The sequence below is a fragment of the Podarcis vaucheri genome (genome assembly GCF_965113315.1).
Source record: "Podarcis vaucheri genome assembly, chromosome: 1".
Classification (NCBI taxonomy): Eukaryota; Metazoa; Chordata; class Lepidosauria; order Squamata; family Lacertidae; genus Podarcis; species Podarcis vaucheri.
In genome coordinates this window covers 95,312,751-95,336,920 of record NC_138759.1, presented here as the reverse complement: position 1 = coordinate 95,336,920, position 24,170 = coordinate 95,312,751, and the positions used below count along the sequence as shown (strand labels likewise).

At 39.6% G+C, this 24,170-nt stretch overlaps 1 protein-coding gene across 14 annotated transcripts in view; it reads right to left on the bottom strand.

The window, feature by feature from the left end:
- KALRN (kalirin RhoGEF kinase) overlaps positions 1-24,170 on the bottom strand; it is a 508,727-nt gene that overhangs the window by 251,247 nt on the left and 233,310 nt on the right. For all 14 annotated transcript variants that reach the window (XM_082234876.1, XM_082234882.1, XM_082234887.1 and 11 more), the window contains one exon: positions 67-259. In XM_082234876.1, coding sequence (XP_082091002.1) covers positions 67-259 — 193 coding nt within the window. The remainder of the gene's footprint in view (positions 1-66; positions 260-24,170) is intronic.

Sequence of the window (24,170 nt, the reverse complement as noted above, 5' to 3'; positions counted from 1 at the left end):
CTAGATATATGTGGTCTTTACTCAAATTGAAACTCTTCAGACATTACAGAAGGCTCTCAATCTTACCTCAAAGATAAATTTGGAACTTCCAAAATTTGTCTTCTGCTTCTGCCAGAAGTTATCAGGCTTGATTATCAGGGCAACATGAATTTCTGCAGGGAAGGCCTCCTGAAGAGTCTTCAATAGGGGCTTGATCAGGTCCCACTTAGATCCCCTCATATCAATGATGACAGTAAACCCTCGTTTGCAGACATCTTCACTGTAGGGATAAAACATGGGATAAATAATGTGCCTTCAGGAGCACAGGGTATATGACTCACAGAAATGTGAAGATGCAATCACACACAAGTGTCACGACACTGGGCCTGCTTCTTTTCTGATCCAGGTGTGTCAATCCAGGTGGTCCTCCTACTAAGTGTTATCATATTATTTACTTGAGATTTTGTTCCTTTCCTCAGTTGTTGCCATTATGTATGTTTCTTTGAGTTTGCAATCATTAACTTTCAAACGAACCCTGTGACATAGTTTGTTATCATTCCCAATATAAAGCATAGATTAACTGGTTTGTCCAAGATCACACAACAAATCCTTGACTCAGATAGCATTTGATCCTAATACTTTTTTCCAAAAAAGTCCATAAATATATGTTGAGTCAGGCTTGGTTCTGGGCTTTGGAAGGCCCCAGAGAAGCTGCCCTAGGTAGCCCACCCAGAGCCAACCTAACTCCTCCCCCCCCCAGATATGCCCCTGTAGCTGCCAACCGCCCTCATGTTTGCCCAAGAGCAGGCTTACTCATGGCAGCGGTATCCCACTGCAGCAACATTACAGGGTAGAAGCCAGTCACAGAGTGGGGTGGGGTGGGGCAGCTGCCAATCTCACATTTACAAGTAGGCTTTCCCAGTGGCTGCACAGTAATGGACTGTCACCGTCATCAGATTACTCTGTCCATGAGCACAAGAGGCTAAATGTGAGTGGGACAAGGCATCAGCCCTAATGTGAATGGGCCCCAGCAGATGCCCTAGTATGGTAGATAGTGATGCCAGGCATGGTTAGAGCTGAAACACACACACCAAAAGAGCGTTTATAAAATGCAATGGTGTGTATTGGGTCCTTATTGTGGGTTCGTGTGTATCTGTGTGTGCATGCGTACATGCTGTTGAATTGATGACTGAGTGTTGATAAACTTGATGCTGCAAACCAAAAATAACAATTTAAAAAGCTTCCAAATGCTGCTGACGTTTACAGGGCAGTTGCTTATTACCAGTAATGTCATAGGCACTCTATTCTATTCTGATTAATTCTAGAAGCTACTAGAAGCTTCTCTGTGTGAGAGTAGCAGAGGCAGAAGGGTTAATGATTGTTTGGGTTATTCTTTCTGCGAAGCTGCTTTGAACTAGTTCTTTTATCTCTATTCTGCAGAGTCATGCTGACTATAAATATAGGCCAAAAGAAGCCTGGGTCTTACTTTTCTCTTTCTATCTCACTTCCTTCTGGTATGATGTTTCTGTACATAGGATGCTTTAGTGCTAAGGTTTAGTCTTATTATGAGTTAAGTTTATAAATGCTGCAACTGGATTTTGCATGAACTGAGCCAATCCTAATTGTATTGGATTTGATAACCATTATGCTACATTTGCCTTCAGCACAAGTAAAGCTCTGCTGAATGAAGTACTATTGCCTCTGGTCTATTTTTGGGAACTCTGCAACGTTTAAGGTTTTCCTCCACACGTATGACAACGTATGACAAACTGCCCAGAAAACTTTGGTTATAGGGAGACATATAAAGTATATTATAAAGAAATACACAAAAATACTGTAAATATAGCCTGGAGAAAAGACTTTTGAACCAGGTCACAGAAAGGCTCATATCTCACAACCCATTTTTCTCAAACAAGCATTTTAAAGTATTTTTGTGTTTACATTTTGTTATGTCAGTAAGTGTGCTCAGTAGACTGAAATAAATCCAATAATAGCTGCTTGGTTCTTGAGGATGTGGAATTAGTTAACTATGGAAAAACTCACATCAAATTTATCTTTCTACAGAACTGGCCAAACCTGATGCTTTCCCAGATAAGAAGGTGAGGGTGGCCTGGACTCATAGAAAACAAATATGTTATGCCACCTCCTGTAAAAGAGGCTGTTTAACTGTTATAATTGTCAATACTGTATCTTTGCTGTATTGTCTTCAGTGTATGATTAATTTGTTTATAAATGATATACAACTTCCTATATTTTTGAATTTTGAATTACATGTGATATCCACCAAAAGCATATGAGTACTCCCATTGTCATGGACAAGAGTTGTCGAGCTTTCTTTAGGAGGGTAAGGCCAAAGTTGTCGAGCTTTTTTTTTGCTGTGTCACAAGATGATGCATGTCTAAAAACTGTGTCACAACGTCACATGAGAAATTTGGAAAGCTCTGCTATAGACTCAAGTCTAAAGCCTGCAAGGGGGCGGGACAAAAAGGAGATGTGGAGGTTGCATGAGGAGAGTCCATGGGCCTTCAGTGCCCCCACACAACTAGAACAGGGGTAACCTGTGGCCAACCAGATGTTGTTGGACACCAACTCCCATCAACCCCAGTTAGCATGTCCAAAGCTTAGGGACTACAGGAGCTGTAGTCCACCAATGTCTGGAGGACCAAAAGTGAGCCACAACTAGAAGTTTTCCTGACATGGCAGGTTGTTACTGTGCAGTCAGCAATATGTTTTCCATTAGTGTAGCAGCTGATGCCACTGCAACTGAAAACCTTATTTACTTACATATCCAAACAGTGACTTACAAAGTCACATCCTATGAATAGGCAAAAGCACAAATTAGTAACAAGAAAGCTTGAAATCCTCTTTGCGTATCTTGTTTTTGAAGTTTTTAAGTGGGATGCTAATTCACATTTAAATTTAAATGCACACACTTTGAAAAAATGTGTGGAATTTGTAGCTTCACTTCAGTTTTCCAGCTGCAGAAGAAGATACGAAGGGATCTGTGCCTTGCAGTACTTAGGATCAAAACGGAGAAGAGCCTTGGTTTAAATGAATAGCCTGAGGAACAGCCAAAGTATATTGATCAAAAGTATGGGTGGGTGGGGACAATCATTGCAGGAATGCTATTTACATATTAGAGCTACACCACTATACAGAGATAGCGCTGGGACAGAATGGATTTTAGAGTCAAGAGCTGAGATCCTTGATGCTCAAGCCTAGAAAAGATTGCAGCATTGATAGTGCATTATTATCATATTTTTAAAGCCTTTCATAAAGGATGGAAGTCTCATGACCTCACTTGATGCTTGGCCATGATAGGCATCACAGCACACATACATACTTTGAGCAACAACATACCCTGTCTTCTAAATACATGGTAATTAGCAGGAAGCTATATGGCTGGGGGCAGATTACCCACAATTAACCAATGGCATCTGACAAGTAGCTTCAGATGCTGGACACTAAAATTTGATCATAACTTTGTAGGAAAGCGGCATGCAATTATCATGATACCAGAGAGTGCAGATTTAGATGAAAGACAGGACCTGGAGGCTTTTCTAGGTGAATGTCATTAACCTAATTAAAGTATTAACAGGAGAAATAACAGGTTCTCTGAAAGTGAGAGCCTAGCTTCAGGGGTGACATTTAGGTGGGCAAAGGGGAGCAATATTTCCACCCCTGTGGTTCAGGGGTGTAAACAAGCTTCTCAAGCATAGGCATAACCAGGAGTTTTTTGGGGGGGCAGGCCTTTTGTTAGGGGCAGAATCTCAGTTTGCTATGTATTTTTTCTTTCTTTCTATTGATTGGGGAGGCAGCTGCCCCTCCCTGCCCTCCCTTGGCTATGCCCATGTTCTCAAGTGCTTCTATCCCTTGTCTATACAGACTCTCAAACTGGCTCCTCCCTGTTGCAATCTAAAACAGTAGCTCTGTCTTCATGTTCTTCAAAATTTAATTAAGAATAGCCTTCAATACATTGATCAGCTACTAAATAATTAGGAAGACCTTGGTCAATCTAGAGACACAAATACTTTGTTACATGATCAGACTATACAGTAGTATGTAGGTAACACACACACACACACACACACACACACACACAAATGTTCAGTCAATAATGTCAATCCAGTAAAGTGAAACTGTGCTTGTTTGTTTATATGATAAACTAGTTCAATACAAGTAAAAGTCATGAACAAACAAACAAACAAACTATAAATACAAACTTCAATGAAATATATTTGTCAAAGCTTTGGAATTATGCATATTGTACATGTTACACGTGCCTTGGATTTTTGTCATTAAAAGCAAACTGAAGATTAATTAACCTGGAACTGTTAAATTGTACTCCTACTGAGCACAGTAGCTTGCTTTGATTTCAAATGACTGAGGGTGCTGTTTTAATCTGTTTAGCTTATTAACATACAAGTCATTTACCACTTATTCACTTTCCATAGTAATTGTTGTCTGGCAATTGTCTCTCATTGGACAGACTCTCAGCAGTGTTTAAGATGAGAGAACAAAGCAGGATGGGAAAACTCTTACCTTTCATAACAGGAGCATTTCTTTAAGGTTGAAGTAGAAAAAATCAAGGATAAATTCTAAAGATCATGCATGAGAAACCTATGGCCTGCAGATGTTATTGGACTCCAACTCCCCTCAGATAACATAGCCAATGTTCAGGGATGATGGGAATTGTATTTCAACAAGAACATGCCACAGGTTCTGCTTTCCTGCTACAGATCAATATTACTATTTGTGAATACTTAATCTGAGTCAGAGTTCATCCTATGGCACTCTTACCTCTACCCCACTACTACCAACAGGCAGCCCCTCATGCATACAGAATGAAGGAGCAAAGCTTCCAAAGAATGGGGTTTAGTCCTCATATGCCTTCTGTTTTCATAGATTAACCTCAGCATCCCTTATGAAAGCTGCATACTTATAGGAGTGCATCTTATGCCCCAGCCTGACCCCCTCCTTTTTCTGTATTTTCTGGTTCATTTTTCCTTGATTAGCTTGGCTTGTAAGAGCATGACTGTCAGTTACTGAGTATGGAAACCTTGGGATATACAAATACAGTAAGCCTGCAACTTATGCACATTTAACTTGTGTGCATTTAGCTTTATGCACTTAGCAATTAGGGGGGGAAATAAGGTGGCAGAAAGGGGGTGGGCTTCCAGTAAAAAAAACTTTAGCAATCCCACCCACCCTTTTGCTCCCAATGTGTTTTTCACTATAGGTGACTTTGGCTTTAGGCATGATCCCAGGGAACATCAACCCTGCATAACTTTCAGGCTTACTGTATATAAACATGATAAGAATGGAATCGGATTAGTAAGGGGTGACAGGTGAAATGTACACCTTCAGAATCAGAGAATATGCATGAACAGATCTTTATGAGCAATGATCACAAGGCAGAAAGTAGCAAATAAGCTGGATCCACACCGGCAGCATTTAAAAGCCTACACTTGAGCACTAAGAGTTTGACAGATGTAAAAGGAGGGATCAAGGGAGGGGGAAGAGAGGGGGCAGCAATGGGTGTGGAATTAGACCTGCTAATGTCCAGTTTAAGTTTGGTTCCATGGACTGTTTTGTGTTTTCTATCACTTGAATATTTTGGGTGATCTCAGTGGCAGCAGTCCACAGGCACTAACAGGCTAAATTAGCATTTGTATGAATGATGGTAATGATGTTTTCCTTCTGGAAGACTGACACAGTAATCCTATGAAAGGTAATACTGTACTCAGGGAGGAACACACAAGCAAAAGGAGGTTAAGAGAGGAGACCAAATTCCACTGTTAATTACAGTCCATGGGCCAGAGTACACATTTAGAACTATATACTCCCTTCATCCAGACCATCATTCAACTTGCACTTGGGGGAGGCTTGCATAAAAAACAAGGATAATAACTCACTCTTCTGTAATAATCAAAGCTTCCTGTTCTCATTATCTGTTCATACTACATTGCTATGTTCACAATTACTCACTTCAAATAAATGCTCAGCTTCAGGACCACCAACATTTTTGTCTTTTGGTTTTACTTCAGTCTAAGATTTTGTTTCTTTCTGTGTGTATCTTTCCCTTTTGTTGTTTTTCTCCGCACTTTCTTCTCCAAGCAACAACTGGTCTAACATTTTAATATTTTTTTTTATAATAATTTTTATTGCATTTTTTTTCCAAATTGCAGATAACACAGAAAAGAGAAAGAACATAGAGAATAGAAGGAAAGAAAAGACAAAAAATCACAACCATTTCAACAACTTATTTCAAATTTCTATCGGACATCCCCACATCTCCCACATAATGCATTCTTGACAATAAAGTTATCAGCAAATTATAACCTTGTTTCATGTGTTTCTTTGTACTTTCAATTGCAGTTTAAGTTTAAATCTCTTATTTTCCACTTACTCTAAAAATATAACACATTATCATTTTTACCCATTTAAACTTTGATTTTTTCATAAATATTATCCAATTTCATATATACTCCACTTTCGTTGCTGGGGCTAACATTCCAAGTCATGCGGCATCTTAAGATTCATATAACTTATAATACTTTTGCAGATAGTCCTTAAATTTTTTCCAATCCTCCTCCATTACTTCTTCTCCCAAATCTCGGATCCTTGCAGTCATCTCGGCTAGTTCCATGTAGTTCATCAATTGCGTCTGCCAGTCCTCCAGTGTGGGCAAATCTTGAGTCTTCCAATGCTTAGCAATAAGGATTCTTGCTGCTGTAGTAGCATACATGAAAAAAGTTCTATCCTTCTTTAACACCTTCTGGCCGACAATGCCCAGAAGGAAGGCCTCCGGTTTCTTGGGAAAGGTGTACTTAAATACCTTTTTTAACTCGTTATAGATCATTTCCCAGAAGGCCTTCAATCTTGGACAAGTCCACCAAAGGTGAAAGAATGTCCCCTCAGCTTCCTTACATTTCCAACATTTATTATCGGACAAATGGTATATCTTAGCCAGCTTGACCGGGGTCATGTACCACCTGTATACCATTTTCATAATATTTTCTTTCAGAGCATTGCATGCAGTAAACTTCATACCGGTGGTCCATAACCTCTCCCAGTCTTCAGACATGATATTATAACCAATGTCCTGAGCCCATTTTATCATAGCTGATTTAACTGTCTCATCCTGAGTGTTCCATTTAAGCAGCAAGTTATACATTCTCGATAATAACTTGGTCTTTGGTTCTAACAACTCTGTCTCAAGTTTCGATTTTTCCACCTGGAATCCTGTTTTTTTGTCTAGCTTAAAGACCTCATTAATTTGGGCATAGTGTAACCAATTTTGCACCTTATCTTTTAGTTTTTCAAAGCTCTGCAACCTCCAATTACCTCCAATGTTTTCTATTATTTCCCAATATTTCGGCCAGCAGGCCTCCATATTGGGTTTTTTCCGAGCCTTGGCCTCTATTGGTGATATCCACCTCGGAGTTTTGCTTTCCAATAAGTCTTTGTATTTTTTCCAGACCATATATATTGCTTTTCTGACAATATGGTTTTTAAACATTCCGTGTGTTTTTCCCTTGTCATACCACAAATACGCATGCCAACCTAGCGAATTATTAAAGCCTTCCAGATCTAGGACATCAGTGTTTTCTAACAGAATCCAATCTTTCATCCAGCAGAAGGCCGCAGCTTCATAATATAACCTTAAGTCTGGCAGGGCAAACCCCCCTCTCTCCTTTGCATCAGTTAGTATTTTAAACTTTATTCGGGGCTTTTTGCCCTGCCAGACAAACTTAGAGATGTCCTTCTGCCACTTTCCAAAACATTCCACTCTGTCCACAATCTGCAAGGCTTGAAACAAAAACAACATTTTTGGCAAAACGTTCATTTTTATAGCTGCAATTCGGCCTAACAAGGATAGTTTCAATCTTGACCAGATTTCTAGGTCTTTTTTAACTTCTGACCAACATTTCTCATAGTTGTCTTTAAATAAATTCAAGTTCTTAGAAGACAGATTGACCCCCAGGTATTTCACTTTTTTGACAATGTTTAGTTCTGTTTCCTTCTGAAACCCCTCTGTTTCAATAGCTGTCAAATTTTTCCCTAACACCTTAGTTTTTTGTTTGTTCAGCTTAAAACCCGCCACCCGACCAAATTTCTGAATCAATTCCAAAACTCTTTTTGTACTAGATTCTGGCTCCTGTAATGTTAAAACCAAGTCATCTGCGAATGCTTTCAGTTTATATTGTTTCGCTCCGACCCGTATTCCCTGTACCTGCCGATCCTTCCTTATCATGTTCAGCAAAACCTCCAGGACTGAAATAAACAATAAAGGGGAAAGGGGGCACCCCTGACGTGTTCCTTTTTCAATATGAAGTTCTTCTGTCACCACATTGTTCACTATCAACTTAGCTTTTTGTTCTGAATAGATTGCTTCTATTCCATTCTCAAACCCCCTTCCCACTCCCATCCCTTCCAAGTTTTTCTTCATGAATTTCCAAGAAATATTGTCAAAGGCCTTCTCCGCATCAATAAAAATTAACACTGCTTTAGTGTTAATATTTGTTTGTAAAAGTTCCAGAATATCAATAATATTCCTAGTGTTGTCAAACAAATGTCTACCTGGGAGAAAGCCGGCTTGGTCCTTATGAATTACTTCATTTAATACTTTTTTAAATCTATTAGCCAAAATATCTGCAAATATTTTGTAATCCACGTTTAGGAGTGAGATGGGACGGTAGTTCTTAAGTTGAGTCTTTTCAGTTTCCACTTTAGGTATCAGTGTGATGAATGCTTCTTTCCACGTATCCGGTGCCCTCCCTCCCCCCATAATCTGGTTGCAAACCTCCATTAATGGTTGTATCAAGTAGTCTTTTAACATCCTGTAGTACTTGGAGGTAAGTCCATCAGGGCCTGGAGATTTGCCTAGTTGCATATTCTGAATGGCATCCTCGATTTCCTGTTGTGTTATTTTACAGTTCAAGATTGATCTCTTCTCTTGAGATAGTTCTGGTAGGCCATTGTCTTTCAAAAATTGTTCTATCTCAGTTGCTTCCTCGGACCCTTGTGTATACAGTTTTTTAAAGTATTTCTGGAAACACTTTCTAATTTCTCCCGGTTTCTGAATATTTTTCCCTTCAACTTCTAGGTTGGTAACATAATTTAATTTTTGTCTCTTTTTCAACTGCCAAGCTAGCAGTTTCCCACATTTATTCGCAGATTCAAAAGATCTTTGTTTCATTTGTTTGATTTTCCATTCCACTTCTTGGTTGATCAATTTCGTATATTGTGACTGGTGGAATTTGATTTCTCTTAAAGTCTCTTTTGATTTTGGATTCAATCTTAATTTTTTCTCTCCATCTCTTATCTTCTCTAGTATCTTATCCTTTTTCCCATTCCAGAATTTTTTCTTAATCGTATTCTGTTGTATCAGAAACCCTCTCATAACAGCTTTGCTTGCGTCCCAGATTATTCTTTTTTCCACCGAGGTATTCAAGTTGATTTCAAAATAGTCCTTTAAAGCTTTTTGGGCCTTCTTTACAATCTCTTGATCTCTTAGCAGGTTGTCATTCATTTTCCATCTGAAGGAATCGGCAGTAGTAAATCTCATTTCCATTTTCAGAGCGTTGTGGTCGGAGCAAGTCTTTGGGCAGATTTCTACTCTTGTAGTCTTAGGTGCCAGCCCTCTAGTTGTCCAAATTTGGTCGATTCTTGTCCATGACAGGTGGGCCTCAGAAAAGAAAGTTCCTTCTTTACCTAGGGGGTTTCTTGTCCTCCATAGATCAATCAAATCCATATTGTCAGTTAGTTCGAAGAAAGTTTTTGGTAGTCTTCCATCCTTGGTCAGGTTCTGGTTCTGTGACTTATCCATATAGGTAGAGACAACCCCATTCATGTCTCCCATCATGATGATGTTAGAGTAGTCCAGATAGTCCAGTAGTGTCTCATGTAGCTTCTTGTAAAATTCTGATTTCCCCTCATTTGGTGCGTAGATTCCTAATATCAAAACTTTTTCTCCTTGGATTTGTATTTCAATTGCCAGGATTCTTCCTTGTTCATCTTTAAACAAAAATTTTGGTGATAAATTCTCCTTTGCGTAGATCACCACGCCTCTCTTTTTAACTCTGTCTGATGAAATAAATTCTTGGCCTAATCTTTTGTTTATTAACACTTTCCTATGGGACCTGGTCACGTGGGTTTCTTGCAGACAGATTATGTCCAGATGTTCTTTCTTCAAAATATGGAAAATCCTTTTGCGTTTTTCCGGGGAATTTGCACCATTAATATTCCAACTATACAGCTGTAGAGACATCCTGTATCAATCTGTTGTTGCTCTTTATGGGGCGTCTTCTTTTTTATCCAAATCCGAGGGTGCTGGCTCTTTTCCAGACTCTGGTGGAGGCCAAAGGGCTGCTACTCCCTTCTGCAGGTCTTCTCCGTGATCGTGTAGAAACTTCTGGCTATCCTCTTTCGTTTTGATTTTAATCTTCTTTCCTTTGTAGTTGAATGATAGGCCTTGTGGAAACTCCCACCTGTAAGGTATTCCACTACTTCTCAGAAGTCCAGCTAGGTCGGTGTAGTTAGATCTGAGATCCAGTAGTTGTTTAGGGATATCCTTGTAGATTTGTGCTCTTCCGTCCTGGATCTCAAGTGCTTTATTAAAATGTAGGTCAAGTAGTTTGTCTCTCTCCTGCTTGGTCCTTAAGATAATCAAGCAGTCTCTAGGCCTGTCTTTCCTGGCAACTCTTCCCAGTCTGAATGCAGTTGTTATTTTAAAATCTGTATCTTCCTTTATACCCCAGAATTTAGAGAATTCTGCTGTCAAAAAGCCGGTCAAATCCTCTTTCTCAATCTCTGGGATAGAGCGTAATCTTAAATTATTTTCCCTGTTTCTCAGTTCCACCATAGACAGGTAGGCCTGCTGGTCGCTGATATGTTTGTGTAGCGGCCTTACCTCTCCTTTCAATTCATCCACTTTCTGGATTGCTTGACCTGCTTTTTCATTCGCAGCCTCGGCCAATTTCCGATTTTCAGATGTAACGTCTTTTAAATTCCCAATGTCTTGTGAATGCTTAGCCACCTGTTCAGAGAGTTTGGTAATTGAAGATGTGGCTAAGTCAATTTTTGCTGTTTGGTCATCAACCTTTTTGTTCAAAATTGCAAATTGTTGTAGCATTTCCTCTAAAAGAGTGCCAGATCCCCCTGCTGCCATATCCTCAGTTGTTGGCTGTTGAACTTCCTTAGATGGAGCTGTTGTTGAGGGTACAGCTCCCTGTAAAACAGCAGGGACTGAAGATCTGCGAGCCTGAGAGATCAGAGTTGTTTGTACAAATTGGCCTTTCCCTGCTTTCGACGCAGCTCTTGTTTTTGGTGGGCCACTCATTCCACACCTGTCTTTGGATTCAAGGTCAAGCTGTCAAATATTCCATGGGAAAGACAGGCCTCAAAGTAGATAACCAAACCACAGAGAGTCAAAACAAAGTTGGTTCTCAGGAATTTGTAAATCCCAAACTCCACTAGAGGGAGTATTGTTGCAGTTCAGGAAAGAAGAAACAAAGTTTCAGTCGCCATTAAAGTTCCTGCAGTTAAATAAATTAACAATAGTCCTTAAAGAAGACTTTTTTCCACTGGCAGAGCCCTTTCAATGTTGCCACAATAGTCTATCTAAAGGTGCAAGATACAGTTATTTAATTGTATCCTCCAATGATGCCTCTATGTATCCATTTCGACTTTGTATATGTATCCGCAAAACAGCCCTTTTCCCCCTGCAAGCCCGGGACTGGGGTTTTTAAAGTTTTTAAAGTCCACAAAAGAAGAAGGTCTCCAAATAAAATCAACACAATAGCAGAGAAAAAAAAGAAGGCTTGCCTTTCCCTTCAGTTGCTAGCTCCACCAGACGCATGATACTTCCCGTTTTAAAATCCCTTTCTATTGCTTCCAGCTTGTCAGTTCCTTTGCCTTTGATCACTAAGCACTACCGGGAGACGGACTTCCTTTTTCTCGTCTCCCGCTTTCAGCCAAATTTTCAATTTACAGTCCCGAATTTAATACTCTTCTTACTCACGAGTAGATGGTTTAGAGTCCAATGCTTAAGGAAGAAAGGTCGGCGCTCATCAGCAACAGCCGCGCGGCTTCACTCCCGCAGAAAGAGCGATGAATCCACAGCACCGCTTCCCCTCCGCGCTTCCGGAGCCCCTTACGGGGTCCCTTCTTCGTTTTGGGGGTCGCTCTGGGTGCCCGCCGGATCCCACGGCCACGAGCTCGCTCTGCTCGTGGTTTATCTTAATGGGTCGTCGCTTTGCCGCAGCGAACGACCCTTTCCTGCGGAGCCCCTCTTCGCAGCGCAAAGAGGACCGCCATTACTTGTTTCGCGCCGCCTCCAGAAGTCTGGTCTAACATTTTAAGTTTCACCTATATCACCATTTCTTCAGCAAATGTCAAGGACAACCAGCAGGGTTGTGCTCCCCCCACCAGCTCTCTCCCATAAATGTCATCAACAACGGGGACCAAGGCTGTTTCAGTGCCAGAACCAGGCCTGAAGCCAGACTGGAATGGATCCAAGTAATCAGCTTCCTTCAAGCATGCCTGTAGATGGACCACCACCACCACCTTAATATTTGCCCCTGGGTGATAGTTGTTTAACGCTTCTGGGTCCAGGGAAGTCTTCCAGGAGGTACACCACCACCTCCTTTGAGGCAAATGGTACTTTCCCCCTTTCCAATGAAGCACTGATCACTCTCAGACTCACCCAGTCAACCCTCTATGACTAGTTTGAAGAAGCCCAGGTGGGCAAGGGTCAAGAAGGCAGGTGATTGGCCACGCTTATTCAAGCAGCTTGTCTACATCCTCAATAAACACACAAGACGTAACCATCTTGTACATCCTCAGGCTGCAATAATCTAAACTGATCCAGTATAGGTAGAATAAACAGCACTCTAGACAGTCACCACAACATGCTATCAGTCACATTGACAGTTCCTTCCCCCTGTCTGTGTCAGTCAATGACAGGGAGGAAGGGCAAGGAAACTCACAGCATATGACATCATCTCATGTGGTTATCATTTCTAAATGTTATGAGGCACTGAGTGGGGACATCTCACACTAGAAATAACATTTTCAGCCATTCTTTGCTGCCAGTGCTACACTAATTCCAACTTTTAGGCACATCTCTCTCTCTCTCTCTCTCTCTCTCTCTCTCTCTCTGTGTGTGTGTGTTTTAATATTATCTCAAATGGAACCCATTTAAAAATTGTCCTAAGAGATGTCAGAACACACAAAACATTTTTTTTTAAAAAAGAACCAGTAACAACAGTGTGTTCATCTGATTAACAGGTACATTGGGCAAAGACAAAAAAATGAAATACAATGTAGGAGATGAAGGAAAAGCACCTCATCCAGTATCCAATTGCCATCCTGTCCAAGTATTAGTATTATGTTAACCTGGATGCCCATCTCACTCATTTTACATCCTGTCAACATTTAGCAGAAACATTTGCCCATTTAAAGCAATGCAATTTGGCCCTTGTAAACACAACTTCTGCTGCTGTCTGCATTAAAAGTGTAGGTAAAAAAAAGGCTACTTAAGTACAGTCAATTTCAATTTAACATCTGAAAATCCATAATTCAGCTATATCTTTTAAAAATATTTTTTAAAAAATATATTGTTAATGTGTGCTAATGCTATTAGCTATCTATTTTCACTAGCAAGAAGTAGCTTGCTCCAATATCAAACATGTTTTGAAACATTCTATTTCAATTAATTTTTCAGATATTTGGTAATAGTGATACGTATCTTTCATCCCACGTAGTTTGCCTCAAAGCTACTGACATTTAGAATGCTCTATAGTAATTAGATGAAATAATCTAACATTTTCACCACATTAAGCATGAGTGGATGGCAAGCAATGTGGTGTTACTTCTTGAACCTTGAACTAACAAAAGATTTTAAAAGATATATATTTTTATATTGTTGTAAACCACTGTGATATATTTTTATGATACAGTGGTATTTAAATAAATAAATAAATAAATAAATAAATAAATATGTACAGTATCAGAAAAAATACATTCTACCAGCAGTTGTTTGGCTGGTACAATTATCAACACATTACCTTGACAACAGAACTCACATCTTTGATATATGCCACATGCCAAACTCTGATACAGTTTTTAAAATTCCCACATTAGAGATGTTTAGATCAGCTTTTCTGAAGCTGTTTTCCTTCCAATTAAAACAAACAAACAAACCTACATTGTTCATACTTAACATAAATAAAGAAGGTCATGTCTCCACTGCTGCTCTACCAATCAGAGAGTCAGCTGAACAAAAATATATGATGTGTTTGAGAATACTGGAAAAAGAAATGAGGTTATAGGGTTGTAGATGTGTAAGTTTTTAGATCCTCACAGATTTGAGGAATGCTTATTGCTACAACAGGCTCCGCATCTAAGATGCTTCCTATCATCATAAATAACAAGAGTATTTCTGGACAGTACAGTAGCCAAAATAGTGTTCTTCAGGTGTTGCGGACTACAGCTCCCATTAGCCCCAGTCAGCATAACCAATGGTAAAGGATGATGGGAGTTGTAGTCCAACAACATCTGAAGGTCACCATGTTGGCTCTAATAGGTAACTATATGGGAGTGGGGCAGGCAGTGATGGTCAATGCAGCCTAAAACTGATAATTTCTTGGCTGTAATTGTTTCTTCTTTCCCAATTATATATCTAGCAGGCAGCTAATCCCTAGCAAAACAATATGGGAATAGAGAAGCCCTGGAGGTAATTCTATAGTTGTGTTATATATGGCTCCTGGATTTGCACTGGGTTGCCAGGACTTGGCTCCCAACTTCTAGGGGGGAAAGGGTGGTCATGAAACACCAAACTTTTGTGGATTAGGATTCATCCATTTTGGCATCTGCCACAGAAGAGTAGTATACTGATGGATTTGTCCAGCCCTTTGTGTCAGCATAGCATCATATTTTAAACACTTCAAGGCTTCTGCTACCCCGATAGCATGAAGGAGCAGGAGGATCTATCACAACATCTCTGTCCCATCAAACTCTTGTGTGGAATTATCATGGTTACAGTGCCTCTTCTCACTCAGTCCTCTGTATAGTAAGCACATCTGGCTGCTATTCGGTGTCCAATCTCCTGTATATTGAGTGACATGTCTGAGGCAAAAATATGTTGAGTCTTCTTACACTGCAGCAAGTGGAAAGTACTATAATAAACTATTTTCATCTCCTTTCTTCCCTTTTAGTATTTCTAATTTGCTATAATATTTTCCTTTGTTTATCTACTGGAATATTGCAAACCCCATATCTTAAAGAGCCAGCAGTTGCTATGAATGTGTGTGCGTGTGTGTGTGTGTGTGCACGCACACACGTGTGTGTGTGTGTGTGAGAGAGAGAGAGAGAGAGAGAGAATGAATAAGAAATAAGAAAAATGTGGTTCCAATGTTTCATTTATTTGCAATTACTTGTTCTTTTCTTATCAGTGCCTAAATACATTCTGTTTCTCTACCAGTGAAAAAGCAATTACGCTCCCTCCCCCTCCCCCGGCAAAGAAACTAAAACTAGTTTTTTTTTTATTGGAACTAGACTTGAAAGCACCACCACTGGTGTTTTTCAGTATCACCATAGTCAGCCATTGGAATTTGTAGTTATCATGGCCAACAGTTACTGCAAGCTGAAGGGGGCATGTGACAGGACTGTGAATGAAACAAGAATGCAGATGTGGAACTGCACAATGTCTGGATTCATTTGACCAGAAACGCTGGCCAAATACCAATGGATGAGAAAGCAAAGACAAAAGAGAAAGTAAAATTCAAGTTTGGCAACAAAAAGCTACCGTAAGTTAGCAGAAGTGCCCATGCTGTTTTCAAGGGAATAACCAAGCACTGCATTTGTCAAAGAAATGCTGCAGTATCTGGTTAGTTAAGGTACAGTCCACCTACTGTTTAACTGTACATACATGTGTGATCTCAATATGACTTGAAAGAGAAACTGTTATTTCTATGGGTTATTCCTTCTTTCTTTTTATGCCAGCTTCAGAGAGACTGAGGGAGTAGTGAGAAATATAGTGTCCTTTTAGGGTTTTTCCTACTTATCCTCCTTCTGCAGGCAAGAAGGATATACGTGATATACATGTGATATCTCCACAGCAAGCTTTGTCTGCATGGCAATTCTCCTTCTAGTGAAACTTATCATGTGGTTCCTTCTGATTGATTACCACCGCCAGATGCTTATGGAGGTATCAATGGCTGCTGTGGACACTTCCTATGCACTCCAAAGGACCCATGTGGCAAGCTACAGTATATGTTCAGAGTGATCATGTGTATGCTGCTTGTCATGGAGGAAAGGTATTGTGAACCTCAATTTTTATATATTTTCTAGGAATGTTGATATGACATTGACATACTTCTCTAGCGACTGCCACCCTATTATCTCTTTCCCATCTAGTATCTCTTTCCTCCAAGTCATTCTGTAGCAATAAAAAGGAGCTTGATTGAATGAAAATCAATACAGAATTGCTACTTGCTGGTAAATTAACTGCTGGAACTCTCACGCCCTTCAGAGAAAGACACTGATGGACATGGGGCTAACTGAGAGCATTTCTAAGGAAGCAATTGAGCTCCAACTCCGGCTGTTATAAATATATTTGCTTTTGGCACAGAAAAGTTGGTGATTATTCTGGTTATAATCTCTAAGTCTGTCACAATGGAATTTCATCATAGGGTAGGATCCAGTGCAGGGGTGGCCAACTCTCAAGAGACTGCGGTCTACTTTCAAAATTAAAAACTGGCAGTGATTTACCCCCGTTTTTTGGGGTTCAGCTCAAAGTTGTTGAACTTTTTTTAGGGATTTACAAAAAGCTTTGGGGGGAGTTCTGGTTTTGGGGGGGGGGGGTTAAAGGCAAGGGACAAAGGGGTAAAGTCACTCACAAAAATCGCTATGTATCAAAACAGCAGCACAGAGAAAGCTCCGTCTTCCCTTCCAGAGATCATACAACAATGGAGGGTGGGGCAAGGAGGCATGGCAGGAATCAGTTTTAGCAGCGCTAAGGAAAGGGAGCCAGAGATCGACCGCAATCTACCAAAACCTCACAGGGATTTACCAGTAGATTGCGATCGACCTGTTGGACATCCCTGATCTAGTGGAAGCATGAAAGCCCATGCTTCCAGGATAATAAATAGACACTGTCATAGTGAAGGAGAGGTTAGAGGGATGTAGTACATTGAACTTAGATGTTCATCTGAATACATTTGCTGCAACCTTTAGCACACAATGCACGGTTTTTCAGCATCAAAATTTCAATATTTCTTCTTATCGTGATCATTCTCCTCCAACTCCATGAAATCACGGGCAATAGGAACTGACTAGGAAATAGGAATTTTTGTGATGGCACATTTTGTTATTCTTTTTCACTGAATGTGGACAAGTGGGGTAACACAAGTTGCAACATCATCACATAATAAAGACATTGTGGCAGTGTTTGCCATCTGTAAAATATAGACGAACATGGATTAACATTTTGGGTTGACTATCTATCAAATCCCAAAAACAGATGTCAATTTTTAGCCACAGCAAAAAGAAAAAAAATTAATGGGTGATTATTTTAGACTCAATTATACACCTGCCTTTTTGAAATTCAAATTAGTGTTATTTAAAAATGCTTTAGCATTTTAGTACAGACTAAGATACAATTCAACCATGTCCCAATGTGTTTTCAGTCTGAGGAACATGAACGGGGCAGGATTAAAATGGAGGTCCAGGTCTGATGTAGGAGAAAGAAGGATGTTGATATGTGAGGCCAAGTCAACAGCAGCAAAGCACAGATTAATTGATGGTGATCCAGGAAAGTTGCATGCTTTGAGGAAAATCATAAAAAATAGAAGGAACAGGCTTGTTGGATCAAAATATGTAGAATATAGGACTGCACACAAAGCTAATGCACTTCACCAGCTCTCTTGTTTTGCTATTCCAAGCAGGCTGCAACAAGAGAGAATGTTCCTACAACTTTGAGTGCTAAAATATTACCTGACTCCTGCCTGCCCTACGAAATCTTGGTACCAGCTGTGCTCAGACACAGATCACAAGCCTCAGTGGAATACTGCCTTGTCCCAATAGGGTCAATCTGCATTTCTTATGTGGCTTCAAATTGTAAAGTCAGAAGGGACACTGAGGGCCCTCTAGTTCAACCCCTTGCATAGCAGGAATCATGTCCACAGGCATCCCTGGGTGAGCTCAAACCACCAACCTTCTGGTTAACAACCAGACGCAATGGCCTATTGTGTCAACTTTTCTCATCGCATATATTTAAACACCAGGCAAAAACGTTTCTCTTCAACCAGGTATTCAGCAATTAGCATTCTGTGGCTTTTTAAATGTGTTTGTGAGAGTGGGTTAGTGGTCTGTGTTTGTTTTTCTTCTATTATGTGTTTTGTATTCTAATTTTGTATTTTTCTGTTGTGAACCCCCCTGGGATGTTTAGATGAAGGGAAGTACACAAATTAAATAAATAAATAATAAACTATGGCTTACCAGGAATGGACAAGCATGTTCATGCACTCTATTTAAAATCTCACCTTCACCCTCTTTCCTTTACCGTGCCAGTAAAAAACAACCACACCACTGTCTTAGCATTGTGTATGAACCAGAGGTTGGAGGTTGTTTCTCTCAAAACAAACCACGAGAACAAGCCAAGAACAAACTATGGTTTCTGGCCAGTAAGTCTTATTTTGTTTAACTCCAGCTTACCATTATATATAAAACAGGCCAATGAAGTTAACTCAACAAGCTTTATTTTTTCTTGCTTTGTGGGCAGACATGGCTTGTCCAAATGGACTGTAAAAAGTAGAGTTTCAGTAAGTGGGAAACATTTAATTCACACAAACAGGCCTAGGGAACATGTTTGACATTTTGTTTGGGTATAATTTCAAAGTATAACTAATGAGGAAGCTAAAGCAACTGCCAGAATTTGTTGATGAAGCTCAGAATGTCTGCAGGAAGCAAACTTAACTATGCTTTAGTGAATGCCTCTCAACAGGACAATTTTTAGGCATTTAGCACCCTGGGCAAATAATTAATACAGCATGTTTTCTCTACTTGGATCCATTCGCATCTACATCCAGGCGACTCTTCCCCACTAGCCTGTCCGCCTTTCCGTGCCACTAATTCCAACTAATGTCAGGATGAGAATTCTTCGTGCAACTTAAGAGCATAGAAAAATACTTCAGATATGGCAATCTCTAATTTGATTACTGAACACAAGGTTCAGTTTCTGTGTATCTACTAGTATTAGAAGCAGTAGTACAGTAGCCATAGAACAAGTCGTTCTTCTATCTCTAGACAGCTGTTTCTATAGTGGGATGTCAACAAAATTATAAATTACATCGCAAAGCTCAGCACAGTGTGGTCAGCTCATAAAACCTTATAAATGTGATTTCAAAAATCAAACCACATTCCCATTTCTGTGCTAGAGTTTTCAGATTCTGTTCTACATATGTACTGATTTTATACAAGGAATCTTTACAGTTTTACGCATATGCTTGTTGAATAGTGCCACATTCTATTTTATTCTGCTCACAACTGAGCAAATGCATCCATTCTTTCCCCCTAAATGCAGAACTATGTGAGTATTTGTAAATTGGGCCAAAGGGCTGAACTGACTTTGAGGATTTTGCTGCTTTTTCCAGAATCAAAGCTTGCCATTTTTAAATTAGATTTCTAGTTCATTTGCTTGTAAAGATATCCACTGCAATATAATATAATGCAAATTTATCTTGCTGAGTGTCTGTAGCCAGCCAAAGAAAAACAGTGACAATTCAAAAACATTAGACATTCTTCACTTTAAAGGGCTTCTATTTTCCTCCCCTCCTCAATATTTTTAATTTATTTTGGATTAGTTCATAGAATCACAGAACTGTAGAGCTGGAAGGGATTCTGAGGGCCATCTAGCCCAACCCCCTGCAATGCAGGAATCTCAGCTAAAGCATTCATGATAGGTGGCCAGCCAACCTCTTATTAAGAAACTCCAATGAAGGCAAGTCCACCACCTGCCAAGGGAATTTGACCTCAGACTCCTAAAGTTGCAAAATATAAATTTGTTTAAGATGAATTAAAATACCTATACTGATCATCATCCCATGAATACCACCAGGATATGGTTTGTTCAAACTAACTTTGGTCATAACAAGCAATAGTTCGGACATATAACAAAACTGTGATTTGTCCTTAAAGCAAAAGCAGAAGATTGCAAACTCCTTTGCATGCAATGGAACAGTAAGGGAACACAATGGAACACATATGCCTGAGGCCTGCAGTGACTTATTCCTTAGCCAATAAACCATTGTTTATGTGATCATTTGGAAAGGGTCAGGCTGACATTATTTTCTGCCAGATATTCTTATCAGGGTCTTCACAAATGCATTTTTTGGCTGAAAAGCACAATAAAAATACTTTAAAAGATAAATAATCATTTGACTATTTTCAGATAACTAGGCCCAAATTTTGACCATGTGCTGATTCATGTAACTATTACAACCCACCAAGTGTTATTCTCTTCCCACAAAGATTTTTAAATAGAGTTTGTGTCAGGGCAACATTTAATGGATTTTGCTCTTCATTTCAGAGAAGAATTCTGAGAATAAGGAAGAAGAAAACCAGTCTCTGAATTCTCTAGCAAAAGAAGAGAGAAACAAATTGCTTCTTAATTAAAAGGAGTCAATTTCTGGAAATCAGGGAAAGGCATTCCAAGAAGCCAATGCCCCATTCATTTGAGACCAAAACAGAAATTATTCCTGTTGTTGTTTAGTTGTTTAGTCGTGTCCGACTCTTCGTGACCCCTTGGACCAGAGCACGCCAGGCACTTCTGTCTTCCACTGCCTCCCGCAGTTTGGTCAAACTCATGCTGGTAGCTTCAAGAACACTATCCAACCATCTTGTCCTCTGTCGTCCCCTTCTCCTTGTGCCCTTCATCTTTCCCAACATCAGGGTCTTTTCCAGGGAGTCTTCTCTTCTCATGAGGTGGCCAAAGTATTGGAGCCTCAGCTTCACGATCTGTCCTTCCAGTGACCACTCAGGGCTGATTTCCTTAAGAATGGATAGGTTTGTTCTTCTTGCAGTCCATGGGACTCTCAAGAGTCTCCACCAGCACCATAATTCAAAAGCATCAATTCTTCGGTGATCAGCCTTCTTTCTTCCTAACCTAAATATAATGCCATTTGCCTACAAGACTGTCATTCAGGCACTGAACAAGACTTCACAGTATTGCAGGAAAGGATGGTGGCACAGGCCATGAGCAAAACTAATAAATGGAAGCTAACCTTAGCTCCAATCCATATTTGCTGCCCACCATCTTAAGTTACCCAAAGTTCAATACCCCAGATCATAGACCCATAAAATGAATGAATCAGTGGATACATGAAATCAATAAATTTCATTGGTAGTATTGTTATTATTCAAACACACACACATACATTTAACCTACTATATTTAGTATAAGTGCATTCCAGATATTATTATACTTGTCCATGCAAGTCTATGTCTGTAAGCAATCTGTTCATAAGTTGCAAGTGTAGTCATACCTTCAATCCATTGATTAGATGGAGCTGAAATAAATGGAAAGAAAACAAACTCTCAACTGCTAAGGCTAGGGATGAAGTAAAGTTAGAAGTATTGTAAACTGAGCTCTTTTGCAATGTCCTTACTAAATTTTGGGAGAAAGTAGTGGATTATGTAAATATTACTGTGAGGGGGAAAATTAAAATTTTCAGAGGAAATTCTTGTGAACTACATTACTACTATATGGAATTTGACAACTGGACAATGTAAATGGATTCTTCATGCTCCTACTGTGGCCAAGAGACTAATAATAAGGCACTGGAAAAATAAGTGTTCAGCTCCATCTAATCAATGGATTGAAGGTATGACTACACTTGCAACTTATGAACAGATTGCTTACAGACATTGCATGGACAAGTATAATAATATTTGGAATGCACTTATACTAAATATAGTAGGTTAAATGTATGTGTGTGTGTTTGAATAATAACAATACTACCAATGAAATTTATTGATTTCATGTATCCACTGATTCATTCATTTTATGGGTCTATGATCTGGGGTATTGAACTTTGGGTAACTTAAGATGGTGGGCAGCAAATATGGATTGGAGCTAAGGTTAGCTTTCATTCAGAAGTGCTGTCACCTGTGCATCACTGAAGAATGTCTGGAAATCCAAAGGAGGGCAGTGAGTGCCAGTGTCACTAAAGCAGTGGTGCCAGCAGAGAAAGCATGCGGTGGTCACCACCACCCTGCCCTGGTTGGTGGCCGCATTGTCAGCATGCAGAAGACTGGCACCTGATCTGGCAGCAGCATTTTTCACTATTGTATTGAAATGCCTGCTACATACATGCTAAAATTCAAAGATTCCTGCTCTGCAGAGTACTCAGCAAACCATTTCAGATTGAAACTCCCATATGAACCATGATATTGAATAAATTTATTTCCCTTCCAATACCTGTTCTAGCCAACACTACAAATAACACCAACAAAATAAAAATGCTTTTAAAGCATTACTAGTTCTTCAAACTATTCTAAGCCATCAGAAAACCTTCTGTAAATGGAAAATGCTTGATACTTTTCATGTGGGGAGAAAAAGCAGATGACACCATTAAAGCAAGCACCAAAGATCCATTAACTTTACCAGTTTCAACTCACTTATTAATGGGTCCTTTTGATGCATGTGCATTGCCAAATCATGACCTGACAAAGGATGCCAGATATCTAGTTACCCAAATTAGTATGAAATCCCTTGTGTTATTTTAAAAACATATGGTTATTTTTATATACATAATACTATTATAGTCTCTCCCTCCCCACCCAGGCTCTAAAAAAGCTTCCTTTATTTTAGGATCATGTAACAGAAAATAAGAGCTCCAACATTTAATCCTTATCAATCAACAAAAAGAATTGCACACTACTTCTAGTATGACCTGCTAATACACAATATACTTTGAGCTCACCAAGAAACTGCTTGAAATTAAGCCAGGGCAGCACTTTATATTAGTAAATTTTGCCAAGTCAATAATCCGTCCCTAACCCAGAAATTTGATTATTTTAATGGGCTCTGATACCTTTAAATTGTCTCAGAAAAGAACCTCCAACTTCTCAGTCTGTCTAGAATACCTTCTGTCATTGCTTTCTGAGTCTTGGATGCTCCCCAGAGCTGGTGAAATATTTGAGGATGTTTTCTGAGGACAAGTAAATGTAGACATATATAAAACATTAGGCCTCAGAGGTATCATGCGTTTCCATCACAGAAAAGTTGAGAATCTTGGCTCTCAGACAGGCTGATGTATTCAGCAGAAAGATAAATCGGGGTTGAGACAGAATATTCCCTTTGCCATATGGAAACAAGATACATATAATGGAAATTAAGAGATTGCATAGGCCTAGAATGAAAATCTTTTCCCTTCCTTCCTTCCTTTGCAGATGTCTGCATATAACATACCAGAATGATACCTGGGAAATGAGGCCATGTATCCACTCGGCTACTCAAAAATCTCTTAGCAGCTAAAGAGGAGAGGTGTTGGTAGTCTGACATAGTGGGAAGCTTCATTTTATGGCTGTCAAAGGAAGAGGAAAAGGAGAAGCCTAAGAATTCCCACCAAAGTTATATGGAACTCTAGGCAAAATAGTATGGTGTAACTGAACCTCAATACATGCACAGCGACTAGAGATAATTTATGTCATATGCAGAGAGATGGAGAGCTGCCAACATTCCTCTGATCATTCCTCTTATAATTTGAAGTATATTTTTAATCAGATCTAACATCAGCACCTGGCACAGTAGAGCTGTTGATGGGGTTTCAGCATCCAGGTATGCCCCCCCTTCCAGTATCCTGGGTTCACACTGTGAGTTTACCCAACACTAAAATTGGTGGGTAACTACCGGTATTCTAATTTTCCACAATTCCCCCATCATAGCGTCACTCTGGGGTACTGTGAGAAACACAACTTGCTTATACTGATTAGATATTGTTGAAGACATGCTAGGACCTTATGGTGAAGGACAGCTGATAAATCTAAGAAATCATCATCATCTCTGGGTACGTGACATAGATTTTTGTTGTAAGCCAGCGGAAGTGGCAGAAAAGAACTAATGAGTATTAGGACTTTCCCTGGATTAAGCAGAGTCTGAGTGATGCTTTACTGATAGACATTTG